Source organism: Myotis yumanensis, unplaced genomic scaffold (genome assembly GCF_028538775.1).
Source record: "Myotis yumanensis isolate MYYU_CA2020_CCGP unplaced genomic scaffold, mMyoYum1.0.hap1 SCAF_19, whole genome shotgun sequence".
NCBI lineage: Eukaryota > Metazoa > Chordata > Mammalia > Chiroptera > Vespertilionidae > Myotis > Myotis yumanensis.
Window position 1 is genome coordinate 21391257 of NW_027223770.1, and position 19391 is coordinate 21410647.

The window sequence follows — 19391 nt, forward strand, 5'->3', positions numbered from 1 at the left end:
ACTGAGCATCGTACATGGGAATGCACAGCCTTCACACTGAGCATCGTACCCGGGAATGCACAGCCTTCACACTGAGCATCGTACCCGGGAAGGCACAGCCTTCACACTAAGCATCGTACCCGGGAAGGCACAGCCTTCACACTGAGCATCATACCCGGGAAGGCACAGCCTTCACACTGAGCATCGTACCCGGGAATGTACAGCCTTCACACTGAGCATCGTACCCGGGAAGGCACAGCCTTCACACTGAGCATCGTACCCGGGAATGTACAGCCTTCACACTAAGCATCGTACATGGGAATGCACAGCCTTCACACTGAGCATCGTACCCGGGAAGGCCCAGCCTTCACACTAAGCATGGTACCCGGGAAGGCACAGCCTTCACACTGAGCATCGTACCCGGGAAGGCACAGCCTTCACACTGAGCATCGTACCCGGGAAGGCACAGCCTTCACACTGAGCATCGTACCCGGGAAGGCACAGCCTTCACACTGAGCATCGTACCCGGGAAGGCACAGCCTTCACACTGAGCATCGTACCCGGGAAGGCACAGCCTTCACACTGAGCATCGTACCCGGGAAGGCACAGCCTTCACACTGAGCATCGTACCCGGGAATGTACAGCCTTCACACTGAGCATCGTACCCGGGAATGTACAGCCTTCACACTGAGCATCGTACCCGGGAAGGCACAGCCTTCACACTGAGCATCGTACCCGGGAATGTACAGCCTTCACACTAAGCATCGTACATGGGAATGCACAGCCTTCACACTGAGCATCGTACCCGGGAAGGCCCAGCCTTCACACTAAGCATGGTACCCGGGAAGGCACAGCCTTCACACTGAGCAATTGTTAGTAAAGAACACCACACCAGTGAATGGCATTGAGACAATGGAGGGGGCACTGAGTTCCAGGGGAGACTATGCCTTAGGCGAGGGAGCGCCTGGGAGGGACGTGCAGCCTTTCCCCAGAGGATGCGGAGGCCCTGCCTGGCTGTGGCCTGTGCCCGGGGCACCCACCTTTGGTGCAGTAGGTGACCTCCCCCGCGTAGTGGAACAGTCGGAACTCCATCCAGCCAATCCTCTTGCGGCCCTTTGGACCCGCCAGCTTCCGGCTGCAGCGAGGTGGACACAGACACAAGCTGAGCCTTTCTCATCATGGCAGCAAATGCACCAAAGTACAAAGCAGAGGGAGAGAGGCCTCTGACGGTGCTCGGGACCTGACAGCCAACTGAAGGCCAGCAGGGAGAGCTGACCACCGGGGGCAGTTCCCAGGAAACCCTGCTGCCTGTTTCATCCTGGTGGAGACCAAGGGCTAACAGGAGACCCTCCCTTCCCACACACACTGAGGAATAAAAAACGTGCGTGAACCGCAGAAACAGTTACTTTTACAATGAAGTCACTTCCATTTTCCGGGTGACAACTAAGAAACGATTTTACCACCTTACATTTTTATGATGTTGAGAGATTAAAATACTCAAGAAATAGCATTTTTCAGATTGTGGTGATTCATAATTTTTAAGTAACTTTTTCTTGACGTGTATATACACACACACATATCCTAAGTGTATATAGCTCAACAATCTTCCTTTCATGAAGTTATAGACTGTTCATTCTAACGGCTGTATTTCATTCCCTATGTGATTATACCACAATTTATTTTTCCATTCTTGATTCATTTAGTTATCCAATTCATTTTACATATCATTTTAACATTCTATAAGAGGTTTGATAAAGCCACTACCATTTATGGAATCCTTACTATGGCCAGAAATTGCACCAGATGACTTATACAGTCATTTATAATTCTAGAAGGTAGGTATATTAACATCCCCACCTTGTAGAATGGGAAACACAGATGCAAGAGTGTTGGTTTGGCTCAGTGGATAGAACATCGGCCTGTGGACTGAAGGGTCCTGGGTTCGATTCCGGTCAAAGACAGGAGGCAGCCAATCAATGATTCTCTCTCATCATTGATGTTTCTCTCTCCCCCCCCCTTTCCTCTCTAAAATCAATTAAAAATTTTTTTACATAGAATTCGAGTTTGATTTTTTTACTAACAAAAAGGATGCATATACAGCAAGTCCTCACTTAACATAGTCAATATGTTCTTGGAACGGTGGCAAAAGAACATAGAATAAAACCACTTTTACCATAAGCTGTTTGATGTAAATAAGAGTCAAGTTCCTACAGCATCTCATCAACCTTATAATGAAACAACGTTACCTGAAGGCCTGCTGAATATGACTGGGTGCATCCTAACGGGATTTCTACTACGAAGACGTAGCTGTACTCTTGGGGAGCACCGCCCACCTCCCCAAGAAGATGGATGTGCCCTGCAACGATGCAACAGCTCATCACATGCAATACCTACGTTTGGAAGTGCGCATGCTTCCCCACTTTCTCTTCCAACTTCTCCAGGAAACTCAAGTCAGAAGCAGGACCAGGGCGGATACATTCTTCATCCTTCAAACGAAGAAGAGAAGCCTCAAGCCACAGCAACACACTCGACCACGTCCAAGTTTTAACACGCTCACCAGCTCTGGCAATGTCCTGCACTCACATGCGGTCATCTCACTCAAGTTCAGGGGAACGTTTCCAGGGAGGGGGCCTAACCCATCACATGTTCTCAGATTTTTTTCAAGAGAACCACGGAACCAGAGAGGCTGGAAATTCCATGAGAAAGCAGCTCTGCCACCCCCCGAGCTGAGGCATATCCCAGGACACCCCACAGCTTCCGTGCCCAGCTTGCTTACACACGCAACCTCATTTTTTTCCCTTAACTACGCATCTCTGGCAAGGAACATACAGATCCCCCTTTACTCGGAGCAAAGCCTCATGGGAAGCAAACTATAAACCACTTGGGCCTAACGTCTCCTATTTCTCGAGCTCTGCCTTTCTGTTTTCTATTCTGGGTCCTCCACAGCGATAACATTTCACTGACCATCTTTTAAAAAATAACGATGAGCCTGGCTGGTGTGGCTCAGCAGTTGAGAGTCAACCCAGGAGCCAAGAGGTTGCCGGTTCAATCCCCAGTCAGGGCACATGCCCAGGTTGCAGGCTCCATCCCCAGTAGGGGACGTGGAGGAGGCAGCTGATGGATGATGACATTCCTCTCTCATTGATGTTTCTATCTCTTTATCCCTCTCCCTTCCTCTCTCTCTCTAAAAATAAATAACATATTTTTTTTAATTAAAGATGAATCAACCATGTAGCTTTTATTAAGACAACAGTAACAACAAAAAGAACCTGGTTACGGTTGGTGAGACAACGCTCATTAAGTAGCATTTTTATGCTGATCTCATTTATGGAGAACCAATGGGAGTAAGTACTTTTTACTAAAATATCTTTTGTTGTTAATCCTCACCTGAGGATATTTTTTTCCATTGATTTTTAGAGAGAATGGAAGGGAGGGGGAGATTCAGAAAGAGAGAAACTTGGATGAGAGAGACGCATCAACTGGTCGCCTCCAATACATGCCCAGACCGGGCTTGGCATTGAGCCTGCAACTGAGGTACATGCCCGTGACCAGAATCGAACCCAGGACTCTTCAGTCCACGGGTCGACACTCTATCCACTGAGCCAAACTGGCTAGGGCCTCAAATACCTTAACATACTGGTCTAGCAATCCCTCTGAGCATTGAATGTACAGACACTCGAGTACGTCAGCCCATGCTTCCCCAGATGTCCCCATGGCTGGTGCCCTCACCTCCTTCGGGTCTTTGCTCAGATGTCACCTTCTCAGTGAGTCCTTCCTGAACCACCAATGATCTAAAATGGAGCTGCCCTCCCCAGCACATCTCATCTCGTCCTCTTTCTCCATTGCACCATCTACACATGTTGCCCATTAACCTGTTTGTTGTCAGGCTCTCCCTGCCAGAATCCAGAGCCTCCACTGGTTTTCCACTGCTGTGTCCCAAAGCACAGGGCACAATCCTGGCCCAAAGCAAGCGTCCGATGAGTGTTTGTCGAATGAATGAATGAATGAATGAAGCCTGAATGTTCACCATGGAACAGGCATGGCTCTGAGCCCTCTGCCTACATCATCTCACTAAATGTGTCCTTCCAACTCCTCTCGGAGGTAAGTGCTGTTATCACTGTACCCGTTTCAAGAGGATACAAGTCCTTGTGTGCGTTGTAAACACCGGGTGAATAAGCTCTAAGTCAGTGGTAATTGTCTCACCAGGATGGAGATGATTCCTTTGTGTCTTTCTTCAACCAAGTCACAGATGATCTTGTTGTTGAAATACTGAATCGGCTCCCACTGAAATGACAGAGGAAAGAATTCTCCATGGAGGATTTGGATGAGCAGAAGATGTATTTCTTTTAAACGGGTTTTCCGACATTTTTTTCAAAAATCGATTTGTATCTCTAACATTAAAAAATAATAATCCTTTCTGAATATCAAAATAACTTCCTGGGAAATAGGCAGAGCAGGAGTACAGAATAATTCTCAGTACTAATCAGGGGAAATCGCCAATGAAATCCTGCGTCTCAAGGAAATGCCTCTCACAAGGTTATCAAATGGGAAGAAAACCCCAAGACGTTTACCTCTATGCCTTCCATTTCATATTCTGCCTGTTCCGCCTTTAGGGTTCTCTCGATTAAGAGCTGCTGGAGCTTCTCGTTGCAGTAATTTATACAGAACTGTTCAAAACTAGAGATGCAAAAGGTTTAAAAACTAAAGCTATGCACGTAGGCCAATTTTTTTTTAAGTTGTATTTACTTTTTTTAAAAAAAGTTAAATTTATTGGAGTAACACTGGTTCATAATTATATGTTTCAAGTATACAATATATAACACATCATCTGTGTATTGCGTTGTGTGTTCACCCCCCAAAGTCTGGTCTCCTTCAGTCACCATGTATTTGCCGCTCTTTTCCCTCTTCATCTCCACCCGCCCCCCCCCCCCACCCCCTTCCCCTCTGGTAACAACCACACTGTGTCTGTGTCCATAAGTTTGTTTGTTGGTTTTGTTCCTTCATTTGTTGCTTTCAGTTTTATTGTATTCCCTTATTTTTAAGGATGCTTTCTAATACAGAAAGATCAAAATCCTTATTAATCAAATACTCTAGTGAGCAGACCACAAGAGTCGAGCTGGAAGACAATTCCCTTTTCCATGGTTATTCCACCGCTAGAACCGCCAGTCTATGCAAATCTGGAGAATTTCTGGGAACGAGGAAATCAACTCCCATCACAGTAGCGAGGCCTGAAGCCAGACTCAGACCTGAAAGATGCACCGAGGGCCTCACCCGTTCTTGTCGAAGACCTCGAACCCGTAGATGTCCAGCAACCCGATCACGGTTTTCTTGGTGAACTCCTAGTCAAGAGAGCACGCCGTTCATCTTTAGGCCTTTCACGCCGAGACGCTCAAATCCCAGTGGCTGCCCCCAAAGCGGAGCTGTGGCCACAAAGCTCATGCCTTCTCTCTCCAGCAGAGGCTCCCAGAAGCAGCTCCGGGTGGAAACATTTCCCAGCTCACTCCCACCTGCGGCCTGTCCACTTCCCACCCATCACCCGGGCAGGGACGCCTCCCCTCCTGATTCACTGTCTTGCTTAACCCTCTCCAACTTGACTCCCAAGCCCACATTTGATCTGGAAGGAAAAAAGGGAGGGAGGGAAGGAGGGAAGGAGCCTTATAGACCAGTGATGGCGAACCTTTTGAGCTCGGCGTGTCAGCATTTTGAAAAACCCTAACTTAACTCTGGTGCCGTGTCACATATGGAAATTTTTTGATATTTGCAACCATAGTAAAACAAAGATTTATATTTTTGATATTTATTTTATATATTTAAATGCCATTTAACAAAGAAAAATCAACCAAAAAAATGAGTTTGCGTGTCACCCCTGACACGCGTGTCATAGGCTCGCCATCACTGTTATAGACAGACAACCAAGGAGACATCTATCCAGGGAAAAGACAGGTGGTACAGATGTCATTTTAAATAGAGAGCCAAGTGTTATTGGGCAAGGATGGATAGTGAGAGAGAACATGCCTATTTTTTAGGGACACAATTGAACATTCTGAATGGTGTGCAGGCATACTTCAGGTTATCGTGCCTAGCTTTACTGCACTTCCCAGATGTTGCGTTGTTACAAATTGAAGGAAAGACCCTCCCCCCCCCAAAGAGATATAACTGGCTTTATCGCGATACTCGCTTTACTGCCGTCTAGAATGAGCCCTCAGTCTCTCTGAGGTAGGCCTGTACCAAGCTGATGTCTCCCAAATCTGCCCTTCACAGCCTTAACCTCCATGAGTTCCACCCCATCCACATACCTTGACTTCGCGTATCATTTCCTTCATTTCTAGCTTTGAGTAAACCCCCTTTTCATTTAAATTCCACTTTAAAAGGAAATGTGATCAGTGGGTGAGTTCAAAGGAGTCGTCGTATTTTTCTCTGATACACACTAAATATGCTACTGTTGAGATTAAACGTTTCTGTATATACTTCAAGCATCCGGCATGCTTCATATGCTCTGCGTCCTGTACTTTGGGACACACTGAGAGAATCATTCAGCAGGCACTTTAGGGAACCTACTGTGTGCTCGGTGCTGGGAATGTAGGTATGAGAAAGGGAACCTACTGTGTGCTCGGTGCTGGGAATGTAGGTGTGAGGAGATACTGTCCCTACCCATCAGGAGCTTATGGTTAATTCTCACAAATTGTTTAGAGTAACAGTGTAAATTATTTTTTTTAATATTTTTTATTGATTTCAGACAGGAAGGGAGAGGGAGAGCGAGAGAGAGAGAAATATCAGTGATGAGAGAGAATCATTGTTCGGCTGCCTCCTGCACGCCCCACACTGGGGATGGAGACCACAACCCGGTCATGTGCCCTGACCAGGAATCAAACTATGACCTCCTGGTTCATAGGTCAACGCTCAACCACCGAGCCATGCCAGCCGGGCAATGGTGTAAATTATAAAACATCACCATGTTCGTGAGAACAAGCCATCCAACCCGTGGGGACTGACCTTGTTCACTAAGGAGGAGTTGATTTTGTTCACCAGCCACGTGAATGTGCGCCCATAGACGGCCTTCGCCATCGCGTCCCTGGCGTAGACAGAGTTTTCTAGCGTCAGTGGGCAGATCACCTGAGAACAACAGTGGCATAAGGTTAAAAAAAAAAAAGTCCCTGGAGTTTTCAAAGTAGCCTTTAAAAAAAATATTTTTAATGGATTTTTAGAGAGAGGAAAGGAGAGAAAGAGAGAAATGTCGATGTGAGAGTGAAACATTGATCAGCTGCCTCCTGCACGCCCCCTACTGGGGATCAAGCCCGCAACCCTGGCATGTGCCCTGATGGGGAATCGAACTGGCAACCTTTTGGTCCACAGGATGACACCCAACCAACTGAGCCACAGCCAGGGCTCAAATTAGCCTTAAATGATGACCCCAGGAAGGATGCTACCCCCCCGGGTCCTGCACCGAGCAGCTATTGCTGGAGTGGCAGGCACCGCGCTGAGCTCATGAGATAAGCCCATGACCAAGACAAACAGGGCCAGCCTTTGTGGGCCGGACTCACATTTGGGGAGCGGGGCACAGTCAATAAGTCACACAGCCCAGCTGGTGTGGCCCAGCAGTTAGCATCAACACAGGAACCATGGGGTTGCCCGTTCAATTCCCAGTCAGGACACATGCCTGGATTGCGGGCTTGATCCCCAGTCGGGGGCCTGCAGGAGGCAGCCAATTGATGATGTTCCTCTCTCATCAATGTTTCTCTCTCTCCATCCCTCTCCCTTCCTCTCTCTCAATAAAAAAAATATATATTTAAAAAAATAAGTCACACAAAGAAGTCATGTTGTTCTCAAGCTGAGAGTGACAAGTGCTCTAAGGAGATGCACCCACTGCCGTAGGGCAGGGGGGACATGAGCAGGAAGTGACCTGGGAACTGAAGGAGCAGGAGTCAACCAGAGGAAACACAGGGAAGGGTGTTCCAGCAGAGGGAACAGCATGTGCAAGGACCCAGTGGAGGGAAGGCACGGAGACGGTGAGGCGTGGAGAGCGAGCTGACGACCGTGTGATGTTGGGGGGAGAAGTTAAGGCAGGAGACGCTGGCAGGAGCTGGGTCAGGCTGGACCTGGTGGGCAGGGCTGGGGGCCACCACCCTCGGCTGCAGCGGAGGAGAGAACAGGCGTGTCCCACCCAGAGCCGTCGTTACCTCCTCGGTTTGGGCTTCAATCTTCCTGTGGGTGAGAGCTTCCAGCAGGGCCGATGGCTGGACCCCCAGGAGCTGAATAAATGGAAACCAAGATGAAAGCCATTCAGTGACCTGAGCTGACTCACAGCTTAGGAAGAGTTCGAGGAGTTTCCAGGCTCAGGGTTACCTGCCCCGAGTGATAACTGAGCTTTAATGCAAAACAGACCACGTTAGATCTCCCAACCAACTGGCTTTTACCCTCGTCCTCAGCCACCCTCGCCTACCGCCACCCTCGCCCCCCCGCCACCCCTGCACGCTCACACCTCCTAACCAGCATCAGCTGCAAGAACATGGTGTCAGCCACTGAAACGTGGGCATCCAGCTGCCTCGCTCCCCCCGCACCCCCACCCCCTCCCACACATTCCCCCCCACCCGCATCCCCATCTCTGAAGACAAGCATCACCTTGGCGATCCACTTGATCTCGTTGATGACTGGAATGGTGGCACAGCCCTGGTGGTTCTCTCTAAAGCAGACGTTCCCCAGGTGCAGGATGCTGGCAATGATTCCAAAGAGATTCTAGGAACGTGGGAGGTGGTGAGGAGGATAAGGAGAGAAGCCGCAGCCGCCTGATCGATACATGTCATCAGGGGAGGCACCCAGGGACAACCACCCCGACTTCCGGTCCTGAGCTCACAGGTCCTTCCTTCCCCAGACCCGGGCCTCTGAGTCACTCCAGGTACTAGGGTGGGGTGGGGAAGAGCCACCCCCAACCTCCATCCTCAGGGGTGGGTGGGGAAGATGTCCCACTCCATCTCCTGCCCAGGACACCCGCATTTTTACATCCCCCCCCCCCCCGCAATAAACCATTTAACATTCAAACGCCATGGTCCCCGATACATAGATATGTTGGAATCCTATTCTGGCCCTAGAAATATCAATAGTTTAGCCATACAAAAAAAGACCCAAAGATATAAAAATGTTGTTTACAAATCCTACAAGTTGTCCGTTTGTTTCGAAATACAAGAGTAAATAAATAATTCGATGGGGATTCATTATCTACAAGAGTCCCAAGATCTAAATGTTTGCGATGGTACTTGAGGGAAGGAGAAACATCACCCCCTCTTTTCCCACAACAGGCGGGAAAACGCAGGGCTACCAGCAACACGCAGAGCCCCCGTCAACATGTGACTCCCCCATGAGCAATGACGAATGTTCGGGTGTCAGCCAGTCCCGTGCGCAGTTGGGATACACTTATACCGACAAAACGAGTCCTCGCCTTGGCCGGGTGGCTCAGCTGGTTGGAGCATCATCCCGTATACCAAAGGCTGCGGGTTCGGTCTGCAGGCGGGTCACGTACAAGAGGTGACCCAATGATGTTCCTCTCTCTCTTTCTTTCTCTCCCTCTCTCTCTCTCTCTCTCTCTCTCTCTCCCCCTCTCCTCTCTCTAAAGTCAATAAACATATCCTTGGGTGAGGATTTTTAAAATATACAAGCAAATAAATAGTCATCATTTACTTAAAATTAAGATATAACTAGGCGTCCTGCTTTCCTGTTGGCTGAATCTGACCGCCCGCCCAGGCAGTCACCAGGACTGTCCCCTCAGCTCCAGGCTCCCAGGGCGCATGCCCGCACCTCCAGGTCGTCTTCAGTGAAATCGATGACGGCAAAGGCATTGGAGACGGTTTTCCAGTCGTTCCTGTCATTCATAGACGACTCGTTGGCGCCATGAGCCTGCTGACACAGAGTTGGGTTGCGTAATGGCACTTGTACACGGACAGTGAATAGCTCCTACCCCAGAATGCTTTTCTCCACAAGCATGAGAGCGCCAGGTCTATAGGACGTTCTGAACCGTGACTGTCCCCCCAATCACCCAGCACCGGGTGACCTGCCAGCTGCTGCTCTATTCCGATGTACGTGGAAGTTTAGTTCAAAATCTCCACCCGGGGAAAACTTCCAAAGTCACATACTCGTGGTATTTCCTTTTGTGTGTTTTTTAAAAGGGGTCTTCTGGCTATTTTTGCTTAAAAAAATTGAAGATAGCCCTGACCGGTTTGGCTCAGTGGATAGAGCGTCGGCCTGCGGACTCAAGGGTCCCAGGTTCGATTCTGGTCAAGGGCATGTACCTCAGTTGCGGGCACATCCCCAGTGGGGGATGTGCAGGAGGCAGCTGATCCATGTTTCTCTCTCATTGATGTTTCTAACTCTCTATCCCTCTTCCTTCCTCTCTGTAAAAAATCAATAAAATATATTTTTAAAAAAATTGAAGACACATCTCAATAAACACCTGAAGTGTAGGGGGACATGACAGTGAAATTCAGAAAACAATCCGGACACGCTTAGCAACCGCCAGCCAAGCCGTGACGGCAGGAGGCCCTCCCTCGTGGAAAGAACCGTTGGGCCTTTAGAGAGAAACACAGTCGTGCAAACACGGTCACCAGCAGAAGCGTGACAAGTCGTGTCTCACTCACTCGAGAAGCTGTCTTTTAAATAAGTCACAGATCGACCAGTGTCACAATTTAAAGAAAAAACAGCCTAGATGAGGGCTTTTATTTAAAAAAATTTTAAAAATACATGTTTTTTATTTATTTCAGAGAGGAAGGGAGAGGGAGTGAGAGATGGAAACATTAATGATGGAGAGAATCATTGATCAGCTGCCTCCTGCAGGCCCCACACCGGGATGGAGCCCACCACCCGGGCATGTGCCCTGACTAGGAATTGAACCCTGACCTCCTGGTTCATAGCTCGACGCTCAACCACTGAGCCACGCTGGGGCCAAAGTGTGAAGAACAGTCGCTGGGCTGCCTGCAGAATGGTCTGAGAAAGTTCTTGGGAACTTGGGAACACCCCATTGAGGGGCCCACAGACACCCCGTCCCCCCCTCTGTAGGGCCACCGAAGCCGGGTGCCGGCTCCCCACCTGGGCCAGGTATCTGTACAGCTGGGGGTCTCGCTCCAGCCCCAGGTAGGCCAGCAGCTGCTCCTCGCCGCCCTCCAGCAGCTGGTAGAAGATGTGGAAGTTCCGCTCGCCGTGGTTCTGATAGACAACTCGAGACTTTTCTATCAAGTAACCGATGATGTGCCCGCCGATGGGAATGCCCTTCAAAACAGGACCACAAATAAAATTTAAAAATGCAGCAATGACAGCAGTAACCAAGCCACCCTCTATGGGTATTTTCTGAGAAGAGAAATTCTGAAGCAGAATGAAGTCGGATCTATCCGTCTCCCATGACTGGTGTTTCCCGTCGGGCTCTGTCTAAAAGGAATCTTGCCTCCCCCAAGGTCATGAAGATGTTTCTATGTTTCTGTCCGGAAGTGTGATTGGTCTGCCGTTCATGTTTAGGACTATAATCGACGACTATGTAATTTCTGTATATGAAGTGAGGAAGGGGGTCAAAGGCCATCTGGATTTCCAATTGATCTGCAACCTTTGTCAAAAAGACAGCCCTGTCCCCCCTGAATCAGTGTGGTGCTTTTGTCATTAAATCAGTGACCTATACGTGGGGATCTTTCTGGACTCTATTCTGGCCCATTGGCCTGTTTGTGTATCCTTGTGCCAATATCACACTGTCTTAATAATGATTTTTTAATAATTGGTCCCATAAAGGATTTGTATCCCAGAACATATCTAGAACTCTTCCAAATCAATAAGAAAAAACACAGCCCGATTAAAAATGGGCAAAAGCCTTCAACAATGACCAAAACTTCATGAATAATCAGGAAGATACAAACGTAAGTCACAGTGAGAAAGCACTAACCCCACCGGAATGCCAAAAACAGAAAGGACCGACATCCCACACGTTGGCCGGGGCAGGGAGCAGCGGGAAGTGTCAATCATTACCGCACATGTACCACTTCCGGGGACAGGCCCAACATGAATGAACGCTTGTGTCTACTGAGAGACATGCGCACGGATGTTCGGAGCACAGTCTGCAATAGCCCCAAATGTCCATTAAAAGGAGAACAGAAAAATGGCAACCAGGTCACACACCTGAAAAATGAACCGCCGCCACATGCAGCCGCATGACTGAACTGAACGGAGAGAATGTTGACTGAAAGAACCCAGACCCAAAATATAATTCCATTTTTGTGTCGGGCTTCTTATTGCTCCCACTGCCATACAACCCCTCATCGTGTGAACACCCCCCAACTGCACCAGCCACTCTCCTGTACACGGACAGTCAGCCCTCCCCAGATGTGGGTTGGTCCCCTCACGCGCAGTGCTCTGTGGGCTTGCACACCTGCAGGAGTGGACTGTCTCCACCTGAGATCCAACCTCACAAGATAACACAGGGTGGGGTGAGAGAAGGTTAACAGTTGTGAGTACGCAGAACAGAGTTTGTTCTTGTATTATTGAGTCAAACTGACGAGAGGCCCAGTGCACTAATTCGTGCATAGGTGGGGGTCCCTCGGCCTGGCCAGCAATCAGGGCCAATGGGGGCCATCTCACTCAGTCCGGGGGGGCGGGGAGGGGGGGAAGGGACCATGGGAGGTTGGCTGTGGGAGCCCACTGACCACCAGGGGGGCAGCTCCTGCATTGAGCATCTGCCCCCTGGTGGTCAGTACACGTCACAGCAACCAGTCGACTGGTTGTAATGGTCGCTTAGGCTTTTATATAGAAAGATTACTGTATTATTTTCCATCTGCACAACTGTAAACCTACTTTCGCCCCACCTGTATATCGTTTTCCAAATGGGTTACGCTAACATACCCCCCACCACCACCCGTTAATGATCCACATCTTTGCCAACACCTGGAATTATCTTCATTTCCACCATCTAGAGCAGGGGTCCTCAAACTACGGCCCGCGGGCCACAGGCAAATACAAATATTGTATTTGTTCCCGTTTTGTTTTTTTACTTCAAAATAAGATAGGTGCAGTGTGCATAGGAATTTGTTCATAGTTTTTTTTTTAAACTATAGTCCGGCCCTCCAACCGTCTGAGGGACAGTGAACTGGCCCCCTGTTTAAAAAGTTTGAGGACCCCTGATCTAGAGCAGTGGTTCTCAACCTTGGCTGCACATTAGAATCACCTGGGAATCTTTTTAAAATCCTGAAATTCTGTTTCTTTGTTATGGGGTGGGGTCACAACATTAGTAACAAAGAAACAGAATTTCCGGAGGATGAGGCCCAGAAATCAGGATTTTAAAAAGATTCCCAGGTGATTCTCATGTGCAGCCAAGGTTGAGAACCACTGCTCTAGATGGTCTCTCACTGCAGTCTTTATTTGCATTTCCTAAAACAAGTGCAAATCCTGGAGTTCTCAGCTGTTTGAGCCAATAAGTGCCCCTCCTTCCTTAAGGTGCCTTGGGGGTGGGTTTCCGCCGCTGGTGAGTGAAGGGGTCCCCGGGAACAGTAATGGGAACTGGAGTGTACCTTAAAGTCAAACTGTATGTCCATGTATTTCCCAAATCTGCTGGAGTTGTCATTCCGGAGCGTTTTGGCATTTCCAAAGGCCTTGGAATACAAAGTGGGGAGAGGGGAGCGCTGAGCCGAACTGCCACTCACTGTCCTCTGAGCTCACTACGCGCATCCAGTTCCTGAGCCCAAAGGACATGCATGTTATGAGAACAGGAGGGAGGGGGAGCCAGGGGTGAAAGCTGTACTCTATCTCCTAAGGAACCGCTAACTACAGAGGATTGGACGCCAACTACTAGGGTTGGACCTAAACAGAAAAAGGGGGAAAGCATATCTTCTCCCTGGAATCCAATCCAGGAATAGATTAGAAATGGCCTCAGGAGAGGTGTAATATAGGACCCTCGGCCCTTGCTGTTCTAGAAGGAACAGTTCATGGCCCCCATAACCAGACCCCTTTCTTCTTATGTCCTAAAGATAAATCATTCAGCCCAAAGGCCCACTGGAAAAACTCTTCCAGCATCTTTTTACACAAAGGGCAACAAAAACACAGGAGAAAATAACTTGTTCAAAGTTATCCAGCGAGTCAGTGAATTGCAAGAGTAGACATAACCATCCAAATGATTTTAATAATAAAAATGTAAATCAATAATCGAGCATTTTAGTGCTCCTTGGTTTTGCAGAGTGCTTTTGATGCGCTCGTCTCATTTAATCCTCAAAACCTCCCAGGAGGTAAGTACTATGAGTAGACCCATTACACAGATGGGAAAACAGGCCCCAGAACATGAAATGACTTTCTGAAGCTTGCTGGTGCGTGGCTGCCCTGGGATTACCATCATGCCCGCTGGACTTCAAGATCATGCCCTTAACCTCAATACCACCCGACACCCCGCTTCTTAACTCCCAGACTGTTACCTCCCCGTTTTGACTGACCCACTCCGGGGATTCTTCTTACTTAAGTGCCCTACCGGGAACTCGCCTTGATTGGGCCTCCACGGTTCCTTACCTCCAGCACCGGGTTGGAGAGCAGCAGTCTGTCCCGGGCGATTTCTAGCGAGTCGGTCATGGGGCAGGTCATTGCGAAATACTGCAGGATCTTCTTGGAGGCCTCCGTTTTCCCTGCCCCGCTCTCCCCAGAAATGAGGATGAGGTGGTTGGTCAGCTCCGAGCACATCATGCGGTAAGCGTTGTCAGCTATGGCATAGCTGGGGAGGTGGAACAGAAGCGGAAGGAGCGGGAAGTGGCTGTCACGCTGCTGCCCTTGGTTCTGACGCCCACAAGGCACCCTGCCTCCAGGCAGCCACATCCAGGCCGAGGCACAAGGACACCGAGCTCAGGCAGAGATCAAACCCATCACAACCCACTCCCTGATCACACGGGAAGCGTACTAGATGGCAACGCTCAAATAGTACACGAGGTGAAGTGAAGAATTTGAGCAGTGACAGAAATAATTTAACAAATTTATTTTGTTTAATCTATCAACATTTCTTATAAAATTAAGCCAGATACTAAATTATATCCCTCAAGAGATGTGCTATGAGTTGTAGGGAAAATTAACAACTTGTCTAAATATTAAACAGTTCAATAGATATAATAAGATCTCCCATTTTCTCTCAAAACCTAGGTTGCTAAGAATGTAGGGACAGTCCGGTCGGCGTGGCTCAGTGGTTGAGCGTCGACCTATGAACCAGGAGGTCACGGTTTGGTTCCTGGTCAGGGCACATGCCCGGATTGCGGGCTCGATCCCCAGTGTAGGGCATGCAGGAGGCAGCCGATCAATGATTCTCTCTCATCATTGATGTTCCTCTCTCTCTCTCTCTCTCCTCTCTCCTCTCTCCTCTCTCTCCCCCCCCCCCCCCCCATTCCTCTCTGTAATCAATAAAAATTTTTAAAAGAGTGTAGGGACAGGAAACTAAAAAGATTTTAAAACCTTTGTGATACCTTTACAACAACAGCTAAAACTCTCATGAGGGATTTATCTCCAAGATCAGAAACCAAAGCATGAAGATCTCCCAAGACCATAATCTTTGCATGTGGCCGAGTTTGAAAGCTGGCTATTTCGGAAACCATTGGTGGTAGTGATGCGGAAAGGTTTATAAGCGCCCTGGGAGGTGAGAAAACGAGTCCCCAAGAAAAATGGAGGGAGGACATAAATATTAGCCCGGAGATCAGCCAGGAAGGAGAACTAAGAAAGTTAGCAAAGCCCAAGTCATACAGGAAACTGCTTGCCTTAGGGATCTGCAGCCTTGGTTAAGTTTCTGCCCACGGAGAATCTCCTTAGCTGCCATGACACCCAGGCACCAGTAGATGGAGCAGTAGCAACCCACTTCCCAGAGAAGACGCCTCTCTAGCCACTCTTAGATTTCTCAGCATTTTCAAAGGATTCCACCTCTCATGGTATTTAAGCTGAGATTCCACAATGATCTGCTGATGTTTTCTACTGTGTTGAAAGATTTATTTTACGAGGCAGCAGATACAGAATGAGTGAGACACAGAACGTAATGAGTATGTGTCCAGGATTTGGATGCACAGGTAGGTGGGTGGGTGGGTGGATGGATGGATGGGTGGGTGGGTGAGAAGAAGGGAGAAAAGGAGGGGGAAAGAGAAGGAGGAAAGAAGTAGAAAAATACTCCTACTGATGAGCCGGCGAGGGCTACTTACACATGTGGTGGCAGCTCAAAGAAATTGACCCCTTGGTAAAGCTCCATCTGGCTCAGGGTGTAGATGCCCAGCTCCTGGTACGGATTCACGGACACGAGGAGGGTGCCAATGTATGTCTAGAGGAATGGACCAAAGCACCAGTGAGGCATCCCGGGGTGCAAGTGGCCACCGTAAAAGACCGTCACGTGCTGGGATCCCCGTGCGTTCATTCAGAGCTGGGGCTAGAACGTGATAAACAAGACAGGTGGGGGTCTCTGTTGTCATGGAGCTTGGTGGACAGGGGCAGATAAAGAGCCAAGGGCTCAAGGCTGTTTCCACCAGAGATGAGTGGTAAGAACGGTGTAAATAGGGTAATGAGAGCAAATGATTGAGGAAGGCCACCTTAGCTGGTGGGCTTAGGGCCGGCTTCCTCCAGGAGGTGACATCTGAGCTGAGACTTGAAGGATGAGGAGCAAAGTCATGAAAAAAGTCAGCAGGAAGGGTTCTGGGTTGGGGAAGAAGTGTGGCGGGTTGGCTGCCACGGAGGCCAGGGATGGAGGGGAGAATGGAAGGTGGTAAGAGATGATGTTGGAGAGGGAGCGAGTTCACGTCACACAGCGTATGAAGGATTGGGGGGTTTACTCCAAATGCAATGGATGGCGGAGACGCCGCTCTCCCCGCTGGAATGAAATACCTGCCCTGAGCCATTATGGAAAATGAATGACTTTAAGAGGGGCACACCACGCTCTGACGTAGGTTTCACCACGGTCTCTCTGACCATCGGGCAAAAGCAGGGTGAGCGAACACACCAGCCATTTAAAACTGGGCAAAAGCTCCCCAAGATTTCAACACTGGATTCTATTAGGATTCAAGTGTTGGAAGTACTTATATTTGTAATACAGCCACTAAGTTAAAACTGCTTGGCACATAATTAGGAATAAAGGTAAGCTTAAAGGATTTACCTGAAAACTTGACCAATCAAATTAGGGTGGGGTGATAAATGGAGAATTTAATAACAACTGGCCACCACTAGAAGCAACAGGACCAACCTGAGTAGTACTGGACCCTTGGAGATTCAGGGGGTGTGGTGGACCCCCTCTTATTTATGCCTCCCTGGTATCTAGTTCCCCTTCGTCCAACAGATTCCTATGAGGGACCCTCTGCCCCAGCTCTCAGTGCATATCATAGGATCAGAGGGGCACTGGCCTCACTCCTCATCGCCAGGGGTAGCCTTGGGTAAATATTCTGTCCCATCAGAATATTCCTCATTCCTAGCTATTGGGATTGGTTCAGAGATAGGCACGTGACCCAAAATAGGCCAATCAGAGCCAATCAACATCTGTGTATCTGGGAAGACTTGCTTTCAGCAACTCTAAATGGATGTCAGCATGGTTCTGTCAGCAGCCAACTTGTCACCTTGTTGAGAGGCTGCCCCAGAAGGAAACCGACCCAAAAGAAACCAGAGAGGTGGAAAAGATCCCGCAAGAGGGAGAAAGAGTCCTTAAGACATTACTGAGACCCTAGATCTATTCATAGACCCTACAGTGACATAGGCCCATACATTCCCTTTTGAGGCTAAGACGGGTGGGTTAAGTGGTGGGTGTATCGCTGGCCGCCCAAAAGGCCTTAAGCCCAAAGGATGAAAAGGCATCCGATAGTGGTCCCTCCGCACCTCCCTGCTCCGGCTAACCCAACAGCGTGATATTGCTCTCAGTCGACAGAGCTGCGAAGGCAGGGAGGGAGCCGCCGCAGGAGGAAAACAGCTGAGAAAGGGGGTACGTTACATAGATGAGGTTCTCCCGGAAACGCTTGCGAAGATTGTCCAGAAAAGCAGATTCGCTGGTGTGCGCGTCCAACAGCACGAAATCCTGCACCCCGACCTTGTCGCGGGCGGTCAGCGCCCCTTCCATGTGCAGGCGAATGTGCCGCCGCCTCACCTCTTCTTTCTGCAGGAAACACAACAGGCCTCAGCTGCCATTTCGTCTCCGATTCCTACTGCCCGTCTAATGTGGGAACAGCAAGACCCTAGGCCCTGGGGATGGTAGAGAGCCAAGCATGCATGACGCCGTCTTCATGAAGAGTTCACATCTGGTGAGAGGTACAAGAGGGTGATGATAAAAGCAGCAACAGCAGTTAACAGCAGCAGCCGATGGGGTCTGAGCGTGTACTGTGTTAGGCACTAAACACCTGCCATTTAATCCTCCTTCTGCCTCTATGACAGAATGGCTCCTACAGTTCAATAATAAAGAGTCAAGCTCAATAAAAACTGGGCAAAAAAAAACATGAATGGACATTTCACAAAGGGAGATAGACAAATGGTCAAGAAACACCTAGAAAAATGCTCAGCGTCCTTAACCATCAGGAAAATGCAAATGCAAACCACAGGGAGATGCCTCCACCAGAACGGTTCAGAGAAAAGAGACTGACAACACCCGATGTTGGCGAGGACGTGGAGCCGACGAAACGCTCCATCGAACAGGGTCAGCGAGACGCAGAGGGATAGAATCCGTTCGGGGAGAAGTCTGGCAGTTTCTAATGAAGTCACGGCGCCTCTCCCCTTTGATCCGGCAGTCCCATCCCCGAGTATTTACATAAGACGAGTGTAAACACGCGCTCACAGAAAGGCCCCGAACACGAAGGTTTACACGAACGTTATTCATCACGGCCCCGAACTGTAAACAATCCAAATTCCCATCAACCGGAGAAGGCGCGAGGGCCATGGATGCCACCGAACGGGCCCGGCGATCAAAGAGGAACGCTGGCGTGCACGGGGACACCGTGGCTCTCAGACGTGCGGCCGAGTGAAAGGACGGGACACAAAAGGCCGCGCGCCCTCTGGCTCCATTTATATGAAATTCTAGGACAAGCAAAACTAATCCACAGAGAACATCTGAACAACCGCCGCCTGGTTAGAGGGGGTTGTCTGGCAAAGGGCAGGTTTTGGACTAATGGAAACGTTCTCTGACCCAAGAGGGCTGGGCGTTCCACGGGTGGGTCTCTCTGGCAAGGTATGTGTGAAGACGGTGTGCATTTTGATGTGTAAATTTTTTTATTTTTTATTTTGTTTGTTTTTTAATCCTCACCCAAAGATATTTTTCCACTGGTTTTTAGAGAGAGAGTGGGAGAGAGGGGGGAAGACAGAGAGAAACATCGATGTGAGAGAAACACATCGATTGGTTGCTTCCTGCACTCGCCCTGACCAGGGCCCGGGCCGGGGAGGAGCCTGAAACCAAGGTACGTGCCCTTGACCAAAATCGAACCGTT

At 49.1% G+C, this 19391-nt stretch overlaps 1 protein-coding gene across 1 annotated transcript in view; it reads right to left on the minus strand.

Annotated features, from left to right (window-relative positions):
- The window catches only part of MYO1H (myosin IH), a 33154-nt gene extending 15084 nt beyond the window's left edge, over positions 1-18070 (minus strand). Inside the window, exons 1-14 of the mRNA XM_070400203.1 lie at positions 17912-18070; positions 16149-16264; positions 14494-14692; positions 13509-13589; positions 11053-11232; positions 9769-9867; positions 8599-8712; positions 8157-8228; positions 6973-7092; positions 5251-5318; positions 4551-4656; positions 4183-4263; positions 2374-2465; positions 1020-1114 (exon numbers count right to left, since the gene is read on the minus strand). Of these exons, the coding sequence (XP_070256304.1) occupies positions 1020-1114; positions 2374-2465; positions 4183-4263; positions 4551-4656; positions 5251-5318; positions 6973-7092; positions 8157-8228; positions 8599-8712; positions 9769-9867; positions 11053-11232; positions 13509-13589; positions 14494-14692; positions 16149-16264; positions 17912-18037 (1549 nt within the window). The 5' untranslated portion in view covers positions 18038-18070. The remainder of the gene's footprint in view (positions 1-1019; positions 1115-2373; positions 2466-4182; positions 4264-4550; positions 4657-5250; positions 5319-6972; positions 7093-8156; positions 8229-8598; positions 8713-9768; positions 9868-11052; positions 11233-13508; positions 13590-14493; positions 14693-16148; positions 16265-17911) is intronic.
- Between the last annotated feature and the right edge of the window lie 1321 nt (positions 18071-19391).